General features: G+C 52.1%; 1 protein-coding gene across 8 annotated transcripts in view; it reads left to right on the top strand.

Annotated features, from left to right (window-relative positions):
* The window catches only part of LOC306638059 (schwannomin-interacting protein 1), a 595,209-nt gene extending 584,783 nt beyond the window's left edge, over positions 1 to 10,426 (top strand). For all 8 annotated transcript variants that reach the window (XM_079101150.1, XM_079101152.1, XM_079101153.1 and 5 more), the window contains 5 exons: positions 2,466 to 2,583; positions 3,546 to 3,743; positions 4,375 to 4,498; positions 6,997 to 7,090; positions 9,806 to 10,426. In XM_079101150.1, the coding sequence (XP_078957276.1) occupies positions 2,466 to 2,583; positions 3,546 to 3,743; positions 4,375 to 4,498; positions 6,997 to 7,090; positions 9,806 to 9,857 (586 nt within the window). In that variant the 3' untranslated portion in view covers positions 9,858 to 10,426. The remainder of the gene's footprint in view (positions 1 to 2,465; positions 2,584 to 3,545; positions 3,744 to 4,374; positions 4,499 to 6,996; positions 7,091 to 9,805) is intronic.
* The last annotated feature ends 3,206 nt before the right edge of the window (positions 10,427 to 13,632 follow it).

Below are 13,632 nucleotides of genomic sequence, written 5' to 3'. Positions count from 1 at the left end.
AGAAGTGAGCTTCCCGAGGGTTGTCTGCTCGCTGGCTCTGTGGCAGGCAGGCCTTCAGCGGGCCGGGTGGCCAGCTAACCTCGAGGTCAGGCCTCTGCCGGGGGAGCTTCTGTTGAGTCTCACCCAGACACCTTCCTCTTAAAGCCCACTTGCAGGCTGCAAGCACGCAAATCCCCCTGAGCCAGTCTTAGAATGTTGCCACCACATCCCCTGATCCCTGGCTGCAGCCTTTCCTGTGAGTTCCTGGTCAAGCCTCGGGTGTCCCCGCAGGGAGCCCAGCTGTTTCCCAGGGTGATGAGCTGGTGGCAGGGTGGTGTTCCGGCTCCCCTAGGGACCTCTCAACTCACCTGACCCTGGTCTTTCTCTTTTCCTTTCCTGAGTTAGAAACAGCCTGGACGGTTTATGTGAGTCTGGACTGAGCCTTACAAGAAGGCCCGCTGTGGTGCAGAATGGCAGAATTCACAGCCAGCTTTCTTCAGAATTGGACTTTGCTTTGGAATGATCTTGTGGGTTGGTTTTGTTCTGTTTTGTTTTGTTTTATAATCTGTATATGCAGTGGCCTGACTCTTCCTTGGAAGACTTTATTCAACAAATTTCTAGAAAAAAAAATGCATAATCCTATATTCGGATTAGACTGGCCTATAAAATGGATGTGTTTTTAATTTGCAAAAGTTTTCTTTTCTATCATCTTCCAAACCATAGACCTTGAGTTTTATGATATAAAATGGATTTATTTTAGTTTTAGGCCATCTACAGATACTAAATTTTTAAAATGTAATTCATGTAGATCGAAGGGAAACCTGACCATATTAGATTGCCCCAGGAAACGGCTCCAGTGGAAGAATGTTAAAAGGAGGTGAATCCTGACACAGCCGAAGGCCGGCTGGCCCGGGGTTGAGCTGAGGCTGCTCTGTTCAAGCTGACTTTGCATCAGGGATTGTGGAGACGGGCAGGAATGACCAGAGCAAGTGGCTTGAGAGGTCCCCTTTAGAAAGTCACATCTCTTCTAAAAAGCCTGTGTTCCTTGGTCCAGGCCTCTCTAGAGAAGAGAGGACAGTCGACACATTCAGAGCTCCTGCCTGTTCCACATTCTGAAAGACTCCAAGTCCTTCCTGCAGAACAGTGAAGTGCGTGTCGTTCACCCCGAGGAGACAGGTTCATAGAAGTGTGACATGCCTGGGAAGGAAGTGAGGACTTGGACCCTCGGTTCCACTGATTCCAACCCTTGGTGATCACACAGGAACCTATGGCCTCCTCCCTGCAGCTCTGGACCAGGCCTCCTTACCTGGCTGCCTGGGAGAGGCTGGATTTCTTAAAGGGGAAAGAAGCTGAGTCTTTCGGTACTTACGGAATAGGACAATAGGTGGCAGTACCCACCCATCCTAACGGTGCCTCTGCTGATTGGCGTGCTTGTGTTTTTGTTTTTGCTTTCTGGGTTCCGTGTTGTTTTCCCAGAAGCATCCTAAATGTGTCATCTGAGCACTGTTTCTGATGCATCCCTACAACTGGAATTTTAAAAATCAGACACAAGTGCCCAAGTCCGATAAGCTGCCCTCCGCCTTTCTCATGTGACAATAATAATGATGCCAGAGCAAACTCAGAGTCCTCTGCCCTGACCCTGCTGAGCTGTGCTTCCAGCTCCCTTCCTGCCAGGAACCCCCTTCTGTCTTTTCTCTCACACGAGTTCACACGAAGCTGGGGCCGCTTGGGATGCTGTGAAAACCACTTCTTTAAAAATGTCACCAGCCAGTCCTGGAAGGTGTTCAACTTGGAAAGGACAGTCACAACTGCAGTGTCCCAGCAGGGCTGGCTCCCCTTCACTCGTCTGCAGCTCCAGGGCCCCTGTGCACAGGCTGGGCTTTGAGGGGTCTCTGCCTGGAGACCTGTGCAGGAGACGGCCTGTGGCACTTGCTGCCCTGAGACCAGGCCTGAGGACTGAGTCTGGTTCCCTTGCGCGTCTCTGGGGTGAACCTGGGGTGTTCTCTCTTAGCCATTTGACACTGGCTTTTGGAAACTGCCATAAATAAAGCTTTCCTTTAGACCACCCTATTCTGTCGGGCAAGAAAGGAGTCTCTTCAGAGAACTGTGACCTTGGATGCTGGCTAGTGCGTGTCTGCATGGTCCCCAGGTGGCCCTGTTTGGCTGAGGACCCCATTCATCTTGATTGACAGGCCGGCGCACTCAGTGGCGCGGAACATTTTTATGGGGTGCCAACTATGTTTTTGTGTTGTACTGGGTGTTTTGCTGTCTGGCCTTAAATCATTTTTCACTTAACATGAACCTGATGTAGAATAACGAATAGACTCTCAGGAAGCCTCTGGCAAGTCATCTGTAGGTGGAGGGTAGCGTTATCAGCCATTTCTCCACTTGAAGAATAGGCGAAACCACTTCTCTCAGCAGCTCAGATGGTGCTGTCCCCTGCAGTGGCAAACAGCTGAGTGGGGTTGTGTCCTGTTTCCTTCCAGACTCCAGAGTGGGATGAACCTGCAGATTTGCTTCGTCAATGACAGTGGCAGCGATAAGGACAGTGATGCTGACGACAGCAAGACCGAGACCAGCCTGGACACACCCTCGTCCCCCGTGGTAAGCCTGTTCTCGAGGCAGAGTACAGATGCCCTGTCCCCCTCCCAGCCAAGCATAGGCCCCCCTCACTCCCATGCTAAGCCCGTGCTCCCAGCCGAGTGTAGACACTGCTCATCCCCCAGGATAAGCCCGTGCTCCCAGCCGAGTGTAGACACTGCTCATCCCCCAGGGTAAGCCCGTGCTCCCAGCCGAGCGTGGGTGCCCCCTCGTCCCCTTCCCAGCAGAGCCTGGACGCCACTTCGCTCTCTGTGTCAAGCTGGTGCTCCCAGCAGAGGTGGCCTTGGGTCTCTGGTCACTTGGCTGCTTTTCTACCTTGAATCAGGAAAGTCTCTTGGACTTTCATCTCTTAGAAGTGATAAAAGGAGAGTCTCTTGGAATCCCATGCTTTTAAAACTGGTCAATGACAGAAAAGTAGAAATTGAGACACCATAAGGATTCTTAAACTTTATTAAAGCTAAGGACTACTGTCGTATTAGACGAAAAGAGAAGTCAGATCTGCTCTTCAAATTGTAAAGGGAAAATATGCTCAGAGTCCTTCCCCTTTGGACTTGGGACTTGTTCCTTTGCCACGACTGTTTAAGTTGGCTAAATAGTGGTGTGTTCTTGTTGCTGGAAGCTCTTCCTCTCTGTGAAGCTGCTCATCCTAGGTGATGGTCACTGAGCACAGTGTGACCAAGGATATCACTGGATACCCGAGTCCTGTCTGCTCGAGGACCCCCACACTGCCTTCGCACAGTCTGATGGTCTTAGTGTCTTCCCTGTTATTAATTATGTGGCTGTGTGCTAAAGTCAGAGTCTGTTTTAAAACAGACCTTTTCCTGCCACAGGAGATGGGCACAGGTTGGATGGAGCAGAGAGCTGGTGGAGAGGGCGCTCTGCCCGGGAGAGGGCTCCGGGAAGCTGGGTTCACCAGCGGGACGTGACTGGCCGGGAAGCTCAGGCTGCTCTTTCTTCCCTCACAGAGCAAACAGAGCTCTTCCTATTCCGATAGAGACACTACTGAGGAGGAGTCCGAGTCCTTGGACGACATGGACTTCCTCACAAGGCAGAAGAAGCTGCAGGCTGAAGCCAAGATGGCCCTCGCCATGGCCAAGCCCATGGCCAAAATGCAGGTGGAGGTGGAGAAGCAGAACAGGAAGAAGTCCCCCGTGGCCGATCTGGTAGGTGGCAGCAGCTGGGCTGCCAGCGTGCAGAGGGGCTGCAAGCGGTCAGTGCTGTCCCTGTCCTTTCCCCAAGTGACACAAACCTGGGTTGCTCCCAGGCAGCTTGCAGGACTGTCACCGAGAAACAGTTCAGCTCGTTTCTTTTTTGTCTTCGGTGGCGCGGAAAGACATGCACAACAGCTTTCCTAAAGTAAGCTCTTGAGCCAGAGCTGTTTCTCAGGGTGACTGGGAGTGTCTGCATGTCACTGTTGCTGGAGTGGCCACCTTGACTTGGTGCAGCCCTGCCGTGGGGCCCAGGAGTGAAATGGGGCTGGTAGCCTCTGGGTCAGAGCAGGATGGGACCCTGCGGTGACGTCCGAGCACAGGGCGTGGGGTGAGCCTCCAGGCAGCAGCTGATGTCGATTCTGCCCACGTTGGCCTGCTGCCCCTGCTGATCCCTTTGTGTTAAGACCAGGCTGAAGGCTTTCAGTGCTGCAGCCTCGCGCCCTGGGCAGGTTGCCTACAGGGAGCGTGGCCTGTGGGTCTCCAGGAGCTGCACTGAATGGTGGTGAGGGCAGGTCTCCTGGCTTGGGGTGCGCCGGCCCTATGTGCCCATTCACACCTCTGGTTCTCCCCGCCCTGTCTCCAGCTGCCTCACCTGCCTCACATCAGCGAGTGCTTGATGAAGCGGAGCCTGAAGCCTACCGACCTTCGTGGCATGACGCTGGGCCAGCTGCAGGTGATCGTCAACGACCTCCACTCTCAGATCGAAAGTGAGTGCCAGCGGCCTTGGGGGGACACGGAGCCCGAGCCAGGTGGTCAGCACCCCTCGCGGGCTTTGGTTCCTTCCCGTGGTGTTTCTTGGGGTGCCTCCTGTGTTTACAGGGAAACAAAGGGAACCCAAGGCCCTGGTTGTTTTTATAACTGTAAGATGTCAGAAGCTTCTAGAAGTGTGCAGGGTGCCCAGCTCCCTAGTGCATCACCTTTAAACTCGCATCCGTCTCTAGACGCAGTGCAGTGGGTGACGTCACTGATCACACAATTAGACACACTTGGTAGACATTTGTTTTAGGCATCGTCTCAGTCAAATCAAATTAGACTTCTTTGGTGGGATTCTAGGCACTGAAAGTGTCTGTTACCAACATGTGAAAACACAGTGTGACAGAGTGCAGGCTGTGCCCCAGAAGACAGAGGCCCTCTAACAGCCACATCCTGCAGGGCGAGGGGAGCCACTGGTCTTATGGGGACGGGAGTTGCTCGCCCTGCTTCGGGCAGGGGGAAGCCCTCTTGCCCCTGTTTTCAGTATTAGAAAACCCGAAGCCTTGACGGACGCAATGGTGCAGCATCTGAAGCTGCTTTGAAGGCTGCAGAGGAGTGTTCCAGATGATGCAGTTGGCAGGGGCTGCTGAAGCCGGTTGGACACATTGGGAGTCACTGAACTGTTTTCTCTGCTTTTGTGTCAATTTTATATTTTCCATAATAAAAAGTTTTAAATCTTCATTTTAGGAAAAAAGTCCTGTGCCCCAGAGGTTTGGATGTACAGACTTGGTTGAGTGACAGTAGAAAAAATTACCCACCAGCACGCTGGAAAAAATAAAAAATATGTTTCACCAGGCCCACATAATAAATAACATATTCAGCACCACGTTCAAACAGTCCGGATTGTTTTCAAGTCAAAAGACAAGATTTAAGATTTTGATCGAGAAACCATAGATTCCCAGGAACACACACACACACACACACACACACACACACACACACACACACAAATTTTAATATCAGTTGAGGATTTGCTACATTTTAATTTCAGTTGAGGATTTGCTACATTTTAATGTCAGTTGAGGATTAATTACAGAGGGGAGTTATTCTTTCAATACTGGAGGGGATTTCAGAGGTTTTATCCTGAGTCATCCTCCTGAGATTCATAAGTAATAATAGACCATCCGGTCCCTTTCGGGAGGTGGACTTTCTGACCTCTTTGTGTGATTCCTTCCCCTCATTTTTATTTGAAAGCTCCCCTGAGCTAAGAGCAGGCGGTCCTCACTTGAAGCAGGGCTCTGAGAGCACTTCCGGGCCCGTCTGGACCCTCCGCTGGCCTGTTCCCTGCCCAGGGCTGGAGGTCAGTGAGCACCCTCCCTACACCTGGCCTGGTGGCCCTGCTTCCTGGCTTCTCTGAGGGCCAAGCCAGGGGGAGCCTGGGCTGTTGAGCTTGTCCGAGGCAGGAGCACACTGGCCCAGTGCGCGGTGACTACACCTCCACGTGTTGTCACCCCAGTGTTGTCTGAGGCATGTCTTCCCCGTTGTCCCAAGATTCCAGGGATGATTTCTTCAGGCCTTACATACCTGCCTGTCCCAGAAACCTGACCTTCCTCCGTCTCCTAGACCCTGGGGCCCCGGGAAGGCTCTGCACCCTCCCGTCATGCCTGCCACTCTGGCTGGGCATCTGACATACCTGTCAGGCGCCCAGAGGCCCCTCTGACTCTAGTGCGCCAGGAGCGTCCTGAAGGTGAAGGATGGAATTTAATATGCCCCAGATGTGTCGTTCAAAACAGAATCCACCTTCCCTAACAACTTATTTTTCTACCAGTAACAGATTTTTTCTGGTACCTGGGATTGAACCCAAGTGGCACTCAACCACTGAGACACATCCCCAGCCCTTTTTACCTTTTATTTTGAGACAGGGGTCTCACTAAGTTGCTTAGGGCCTAACTAAGTTGCTGAGGCTGGCCTTGAATTTGCGATCCTCCTGCCTCAGCCTCCTGAGGCGCAGAGATTACAGGTGTGTGCCACTGTGCCTGGTTACAATTTCTTTTTCCACTGTGATATGCTTGTAGTTGAAAATGTAGATTGAGCATCTCTGTATCTGAAACTCACAGTGCTCCAAAATGCCCCCAAGACTTCAGATTTTGGACCATTTCAATTTGAGGATTTTCAACTTAGGGGTGATCCACCCGTAAAGTCCACACAAATATTCCAAAATGCGAAAAAATCCGAAACTTTTGTAGTCCTGAGCAATGGATTAAGGGAGGCTAGAGCTTCCTCCCGACTCCGTTCCTTTCTCTAGCACCTCTGTAGCTCTGGGACAGGTCACATTCCCCCTCGATGACTTCCTGCCTTAGGAGAAGCCCGCAGGAGAACGCGCACTTCCGCGGTGTGTGCCGCGAGGCTGGCTGTCTGCGTCCTGGGTCTGGAGTGTGCACGGAGGCCAGGCAGCACGGGTGCTGACCTGGACATGCTGCACCCGTTTCTGAGTGGTCTTTCTTCGCTCCAGGCTTGAACGAAGAGCTGGTGCAGCTGCTGCTCATCCGGGACGAGCTGCACACAGAGCAGGATGCCATGTTGGTGGACATCGAAGACCTGACCAGGTGAGTCTTGGCGTCCTTAGGAAACGCTCCCTGCATGTCCTCCTCCCGTGAAGGACCATAGGTGCCTTCTGACTTCTCATAGTGCCCTCGAAGCAGGGGGACAGCTCAAGCTTACCCTAGAAGACTGTCCCCCAGGTGGTGGCTCTCAGCCCTTCCATGCTGTCTTGTTCAACAGCACATGAGCAGCCGGGTGGGCAGCTGGGTGGTCAGTATGCCCCTGCCATGCCCAGGAGGCGGGACTCCAGCCTCTGTCCACAGCCCCATGCCCCAGATCGTTCCCACGGGGAAGCTCTCGGACTTGAGTCTCTGCTTCTCTGCCTCTCTGTGAAGAAGGTGTCCCTCCTGGGGGATGAGGAAGCCAGCCTGCGCGGTCAGCGGCTTCCATTTCTTAGTGGTTTCCCTGTAGAAACCTGTCATGAAAGTACATCCTGCATCATGCGTGTGCAGCACGGATCACGTGTATAAGGAACGTGAACTGTGCATGTGTTCCTGTGACTTCATATTGACCATTCACCTGTCCCCAGCTGGTGCACATGAAGTCCCCAAGCCAGGAGACGATAACTACTCTTGGTACCAGAAATGCAGTTCAGAGAGTGGGGGCCTGAGAAAGACCAGCTATACTGCAGACCCCTCTTGTTAGCCCAAGAGTTCACATACGATAGCAAGGCCACAGGAAGCGGGTGACATATGTGACCAGGCCCTGCATTCTCTGATGCTCCCACGACCTTCCACACTCTCTGATTTCTCTGGTGCAGATGTCTCCAGCACCCTTCTCTCTGTCCCGTCTATGCTAAGGGGCACCCGGGGCTCCTGCCTCTCAGGATCTGGCTCATACTTAGGTGGCAGCGTACCTGGTTACACCTCTCAGGGGGCTGGTCCAGAGCCATGGGTTAAGAACAGAGGTGTCTCTGCCGTTCAGGTTGGGGAGCCCTGCAGGAGGCTGGGACATGGCACCCCTGGGCCTTCCCCTGTAGGGAGCCCAGAGGATCTTACACAGGTGGACAGCGGCAACCGCAGAGCCGCACAGCCTCAGAAGGCTGGGAGCGTGGCTGAGCGGGTGACAGGCTCACCTCTCCCTTGACTGCTCACCACTGGCTATTCTAGAGTCAGTTCAAGCCAGTGAGCATCACACAAGAGCCGCCCAGGCAGCTTCACAAAACCGATTGCAGGGGCCCCCAGAGGCTCTGACTCAGTTGTCCTGTGGGGCCTGGGCACAGGCTCTGACTCAGTTGTCCTGTGGGGCCTGGGCACAGGCTGACTCAGTTGTCCTGTGGGGCCCGGGCTTCAGGAGTTCTAAGCTCCCAGGTGATGCTGGCACCCCCATGGTGCAGGCCTCTTGAGAGAACCCTCCCAACCCAAGTCCAGGCTTGCTTCTCAGCCTGGTCCTCCTTAGGGATGAATGCTCAGTGCCTGAGGACTTGTGGCACCTCCGTCTAGATTGGGTGCCAGTTCCCAGCTCGGAGGCTGTAATGTCTTCTGAAACCAGTTACTGTCTGTTTTCCTTCTCAGAAAACCCCCAGTGTGTGCTTGTGCGTGTGCACACACGTGTGTGGGTGTGTGTTCCAGCACTGCTCTGGGAACCAGGGTTTAATTCGCCCCAGTCCCGTCAGCTCACTGGGCTTCGGCGTACTTCCTGCCCTGACTTTGCTTGAGCAACAGGTGTGAGCTACTTTGAGAAAGTGACCGTGGTTCTTCCTCGCACGTACCCAGGGCCGTGGAGGGTCTGCTAACAGGCAGTGTTTCTAGAGAGTGGAGAGCTGATGGCGGCCTTCCCTGAGTTCCTTTCCTCTTAGTGGACATCACGTTTGTTGTGGGCTCCTGCGTGTAGGGCTGCTCTGGTCACTTCCCTGTTTCTGAAAGTATTTGTGGTTTGTCTTCCCTGCCCCAGAGACACCCGACGTTCTGCAGAAAGCCCGAGAGCCAGGCCTGATGTCGCCGCCTCCCTGGCTGCAGGCAGCACACATACACTGCCCCTGAACCTTGGTTCTAGCTGCAAACCACAGTCTGGGGCTTTATTTCTTTTCTTGTTAACTTATCATTTTCTAAACTCGTCCTTCAAAACCACTACCTTTGTCCCAGAGCCCTATGCTATGGGATGCGCCCACCCTGGGGCAGCCTGTGACCTCCTCCCCTTGGTCCCTACTGCCCAACTGCTGGGCATGGTGGGACATTGGCTGTGCGAGAGGGCATGAGGGCCTCAGCGTGGGTTCCGGGTCTAGGAGCGTGTGTGCTCACAGCTCCTCATTGGGACTTTGCTTGCCATTTATTCTCTATCTCCCTTTGCCTTGTTTGCTGTTGTTCCTTTCTTCTGTCTCTTCACTGGAACATATTCCCATGAGAACAGAGACCTCCCTTCCTGCTCCGCAGCAAATCCCAGCTCCAGGAGTCGTGTGCGCCATGTAGGAGGCACTTTGTAATGATCTGTCGATAAAGGGACCCCAGATACTTCCCTCGCTTCATTTTCAAACACAGCCCTTTTCTTTTCAAGGGTAGTCCTATCCACCCATGGATAATCAGGTGGCTTATCCATCAGGTTAATCACTGGCTTCCAAAGTGAAAGGAATTATGTCCAGAGCATGAAGTCAGAGAAGTCAAGTGGATTGATTCTCATGACTCACTTTGAGCACTCTGAAGCTCAGTTCGGAGGATGCCGTAGTGTTGCTTGGAAAGCGGTTGGGTCTTTCTCCTTTAATAGTTGTGTGGTTCATTTCACAGACATGCTGAAAGTCAGCAGAAGCACCTGGCAGAGAAGATGCCTGCCAAGTGAGGGGCCACCGCCAGAGCCCCGCGGAGTCGACCTTGCCTCTGTGGTTTGAAGTGCTGTAGCTGAAGGTGGCACAGATATAGCCCAACAGCCGTGTCATTCATGGATGACGTCTGAAGCTTCATGTCCAGTGATCGGCCTTTGCTTCTTAATTTATTTTAATTTTTTACTTGTGCCACTTAATATCAGGCATTTTAATAAAATATTGTTACAAAAAAATGTACAGTACTTACACCATCACAAACCATGGTTGATCAGAGGGTGGTTTTAACTTTATTTTTACTTGTTTAGAGGTTCTCGGTTGGAGCGGTATTTTGCATTGACTACTTCATCCTTCGCTGTAGTTTTAAGAACTGTAAATGATGGTGCTATACGAGCCAAAATACATGCCTGCCTCCTAGTGAAGTCGTAGCTCTCCTTAACGTGTATCCTAATCAGTTCTCAACATTTTGTGAATGTTGACTACCTGAAGTTCATTTTCAGATGTGCTATTAACATTCTGTTGGCTTCAGAAGGTTTCTTGAAAGTTTTATGTATAAATATGTAAAATAAAATTCAAACTTTGTTTCATATGATATGTCTTCTTGCTCACTAACCACGGCTGGCTTGTCTCTCTCTTCTCCCCTTCACAACCATACACTCCACCCAGGGACCACAGTCCATAAAAGCCAGTAGCTTTCGATTGCAAGGTGGGCTGATTAGGTCACAGCGCTCTCCATCCAATCATTTCACCTCTGTATAGTCCAGCATTAACCCAGGAGCTTTGGGGGGGGGGGGGGCACCTCATGCCTCTCCACCATGCTCATTGTGATGGTTTGAGCAGGAGGCTTAATTTAAAAGTGAACTAATTTGGCAGAGAAAATCTCAAGGCAGTTCAGCATTCAGTCAGTGGCAGGGATAGTGATGGCATCTTTTACCCAGGTTTACTTTCAGAATTGGGAGCAGAAAACAGAGCCGAAGGACTTTAAAAACTCGGGGTTTGACCAGAAAAGTGTGTGTTAGACTGAGAACAAGGAAGATGTGTTTGAAAAGAGATTACAGCCACTGAAGAAATGCTAAGTACTTCGTACAAAGACACCAGGAATGATTCCTTGAGGGCACTTCAGGAATTTGCAAGACCGCACCCACTGCAGGCTCAAGGATATATAATAGGAAATCCCTCTGAGAAGAGACCGCTGTGGGGGCACCTGTTCACACATGGGCCCTAGGAAGTTGTTGCATCATGCTCAACTCAGGCACTCAGAAGTTGCTGCAGCTCCAATTCCAGGTGGCTTACCTGCTGTGGGAGCTGATGGCAGACCTTGGCAGCATCCATATGGTGCTGGTTCTGCAGGAATGGGGCTAAGGGGTCAGGGAGGTTTCCACCGAGATTTCAGTGCACAAGGTATAGCAGGGTCAGAGTCCCTGCAGGCTGCCCCTGAGAGGGCCATTCTTGAAGCTGTGAAGCTGAAACTGGAATGGAAACTGCAGAAATTAAGAGATGTCAGTAATGTGACTGTCTATCCAGAAAGACTGACTATGGAGACAGTCAGTCTAAAAGAGAGCCCATGTTGTCTGCAACTGGAAGACCAAAGAGGTGGGGTTGCCCAAGCCCTTTGGAACCCACCCCTCACAGCCATGTGTCCCTAGATGCTGTCCCTGGTGTTACAAACCTGTTTGCCCTACTGGATTTAGGTCTTGAGCTGGCCCCAGTCCTTGTTTCTATGCCCCTTAGACAGGTGGAGTGTGCCTGAAAGGCAGGTCACTGGGGGCATGCCTGGAAGGGTTCGTCTTCCCTGCAGCCCCTCCTCTTCCTTTCTGCTTCCCAGTCGCCATGAAGTGAGCTGCTTTCCTCCACAGCACCCTTCTGCCATGATGTGCTGCCTCACTTTGGGCCCACAGCCATGGAGTCAGCCATTTATGGGCTGAGGTCCCTGAAACCATGAGCCCCAAATAAGCTTTTCCTCCTCTAAGTTGTTCTTTTTTTTTTTTTTTTTATTTTGGTCGTTGATGGACCTTCATTTTGTTTATATGTGGTGCTGGGAGTTGAACCCAGTGCCTCTCACTTGCCAGGCAAGTGCTCCACCACTGAGCCCCAGCCCCCTCTTCAGTTGTCCTTGCCAGGTATTTTGGTCACAGTGATGCAAACTGACTAACACATTCATGGTTACAGACTGGTCCGTGGGAAGTGACTAAATGGGCAGGGACATTCCCAGTCCCCTTACATCTTATGCAACCCTGGACTGATTGTCACCAAGGAAATGTTCATGGGTGTGAGGGGTCTCCACTCCAGCCAAGGCCCCACTTTCAAGTGGGTCTGCCTCTGCTGCAACCACAGGAACCTGGAGGAGGACCAGGTGGAGGACCTGCACCTGCGTGCCTGCACCGGCAGAGTCGCCTGCTGTCCAGCAGCTCCTCCTGGGACCAGTGGAGGGGTGAGGAATAGGCAGGGATGACCTCCAAGCCCTTGAGCTCTCTGGAGTTGTTCCACCAGCCCACCAACCGGCATTACAGGAGTACGTTACCATCCTTAGCTGGGGCAACCCTCATTCCCTAGAGCTGGGACGCTGACCCGGCGTCTGGAGACAAACCTGTGTTCTCAACCTACATGCCATGACGTCTCTTCCTTCTAGAAAATCTCCAGGGCAGTGACCCACACTTTTTTAGTTCATGGACCGCTTCATTTAGTTTAAATCTCGTTTGCCTCTCTACCTCTCCCTTTAGCCACTGGGGCAGAAACCAGAGGGTCAAAGTGGGATCTTTTACGAGTAAACCGTTCTTGTCCTAAACAAGGTCACGGACTTCAAGACGCAGCAGAAGCACAGATGTCGTCAGGTATCCACAGGAGAGCTTTGGGATGTGACTATGAAAGCCTTGATTTCCACGGCCCCCAAGACCGCCCCGAACTACGACCCCAGGTGGGCTCTGACCTTCCAAAGAGCAAAGGCCTTTTGCGCTGGTGTTCACTTATTTTCTCTAACACATTTATTGTGAGATAGGCTGATGGGTGAAGAGTTTGGGGGATACTTTTGCAGTCAGTTGTAGTATAAATTATTATTATACTAAGTAACTTGACGATGAAAGTATCCTGATTTCTGAGTGAAAATCCAAAAGGCCTTTGATTCAGTCACTTTGGTAAAATGATAACAATTAGCCTGAAATAATCGGTTCACGGTGGCAGAGTTGCCTTCCTGCATTGCCCTGTGGTTGGAACACAGCCCTGGTTTAAAGGCTGCTGAGTCCACTTCCTGCACCGTGGTGCAGAAGCACTACCTAGGGGACGGGTTTCATTTCCACCCTCCAGGCCACACGTTCAGACTTCCTGCTGATTATTTACTACGAGATTCTCTTATGTTCCCACGACGCCCTATTGACTTCTCAGCGTCTCAGGGTCTGCTCCGACCCCGGTGAGGCACAGAAGTGGGTTCTTTGTTTCTCTGTCTCCTAATACATGTGTTAGTTCTCAGGAGGAATCATGGGCCATGCTGACGCATCTCTTGCCTTGTGTGGGGCTTTGAGGTCACAGAGCTCCCTGTATTACAGTGGCCTAGGAAGAGGCGGAGCCCATGATCACCCACAGCACACAGATGTGAGGTTGGGGTGGACGCAGTGCCGAGTGCATGGGCGCTGGGCAGAGGAGGCTTTCCTGTTTACCACCACGCATCTGTTTCCTCTTTCCAGGGAGCTGGAGGACGTTCGTCCCTGCTGCCAAAAAGGCTGGCGTTAAAATGTGTCACTGTCTCAGATGCAAATCAGACCGTGGCACTGTAGGCAGCCCGGCGGGCTACGTCATTTCCTG

This window comes from Sciurus vulgaris, assembly GCF_902686455.1.
Source record: "Sciurus vulgaris genome assembly, chromosome: 10".
NCBI classification, from domain to species: Eukaryota; Metazoa; Chordata; class Mammalia; order Rodentia; family Sciuridae; genus Sciurus; species Sciurus vulgaris.
The sequence above is the reverse complement of the archived record's forward strand: the minus strand, read 5'-3'. Positions and strand labels throughout refer to the sequence as shown.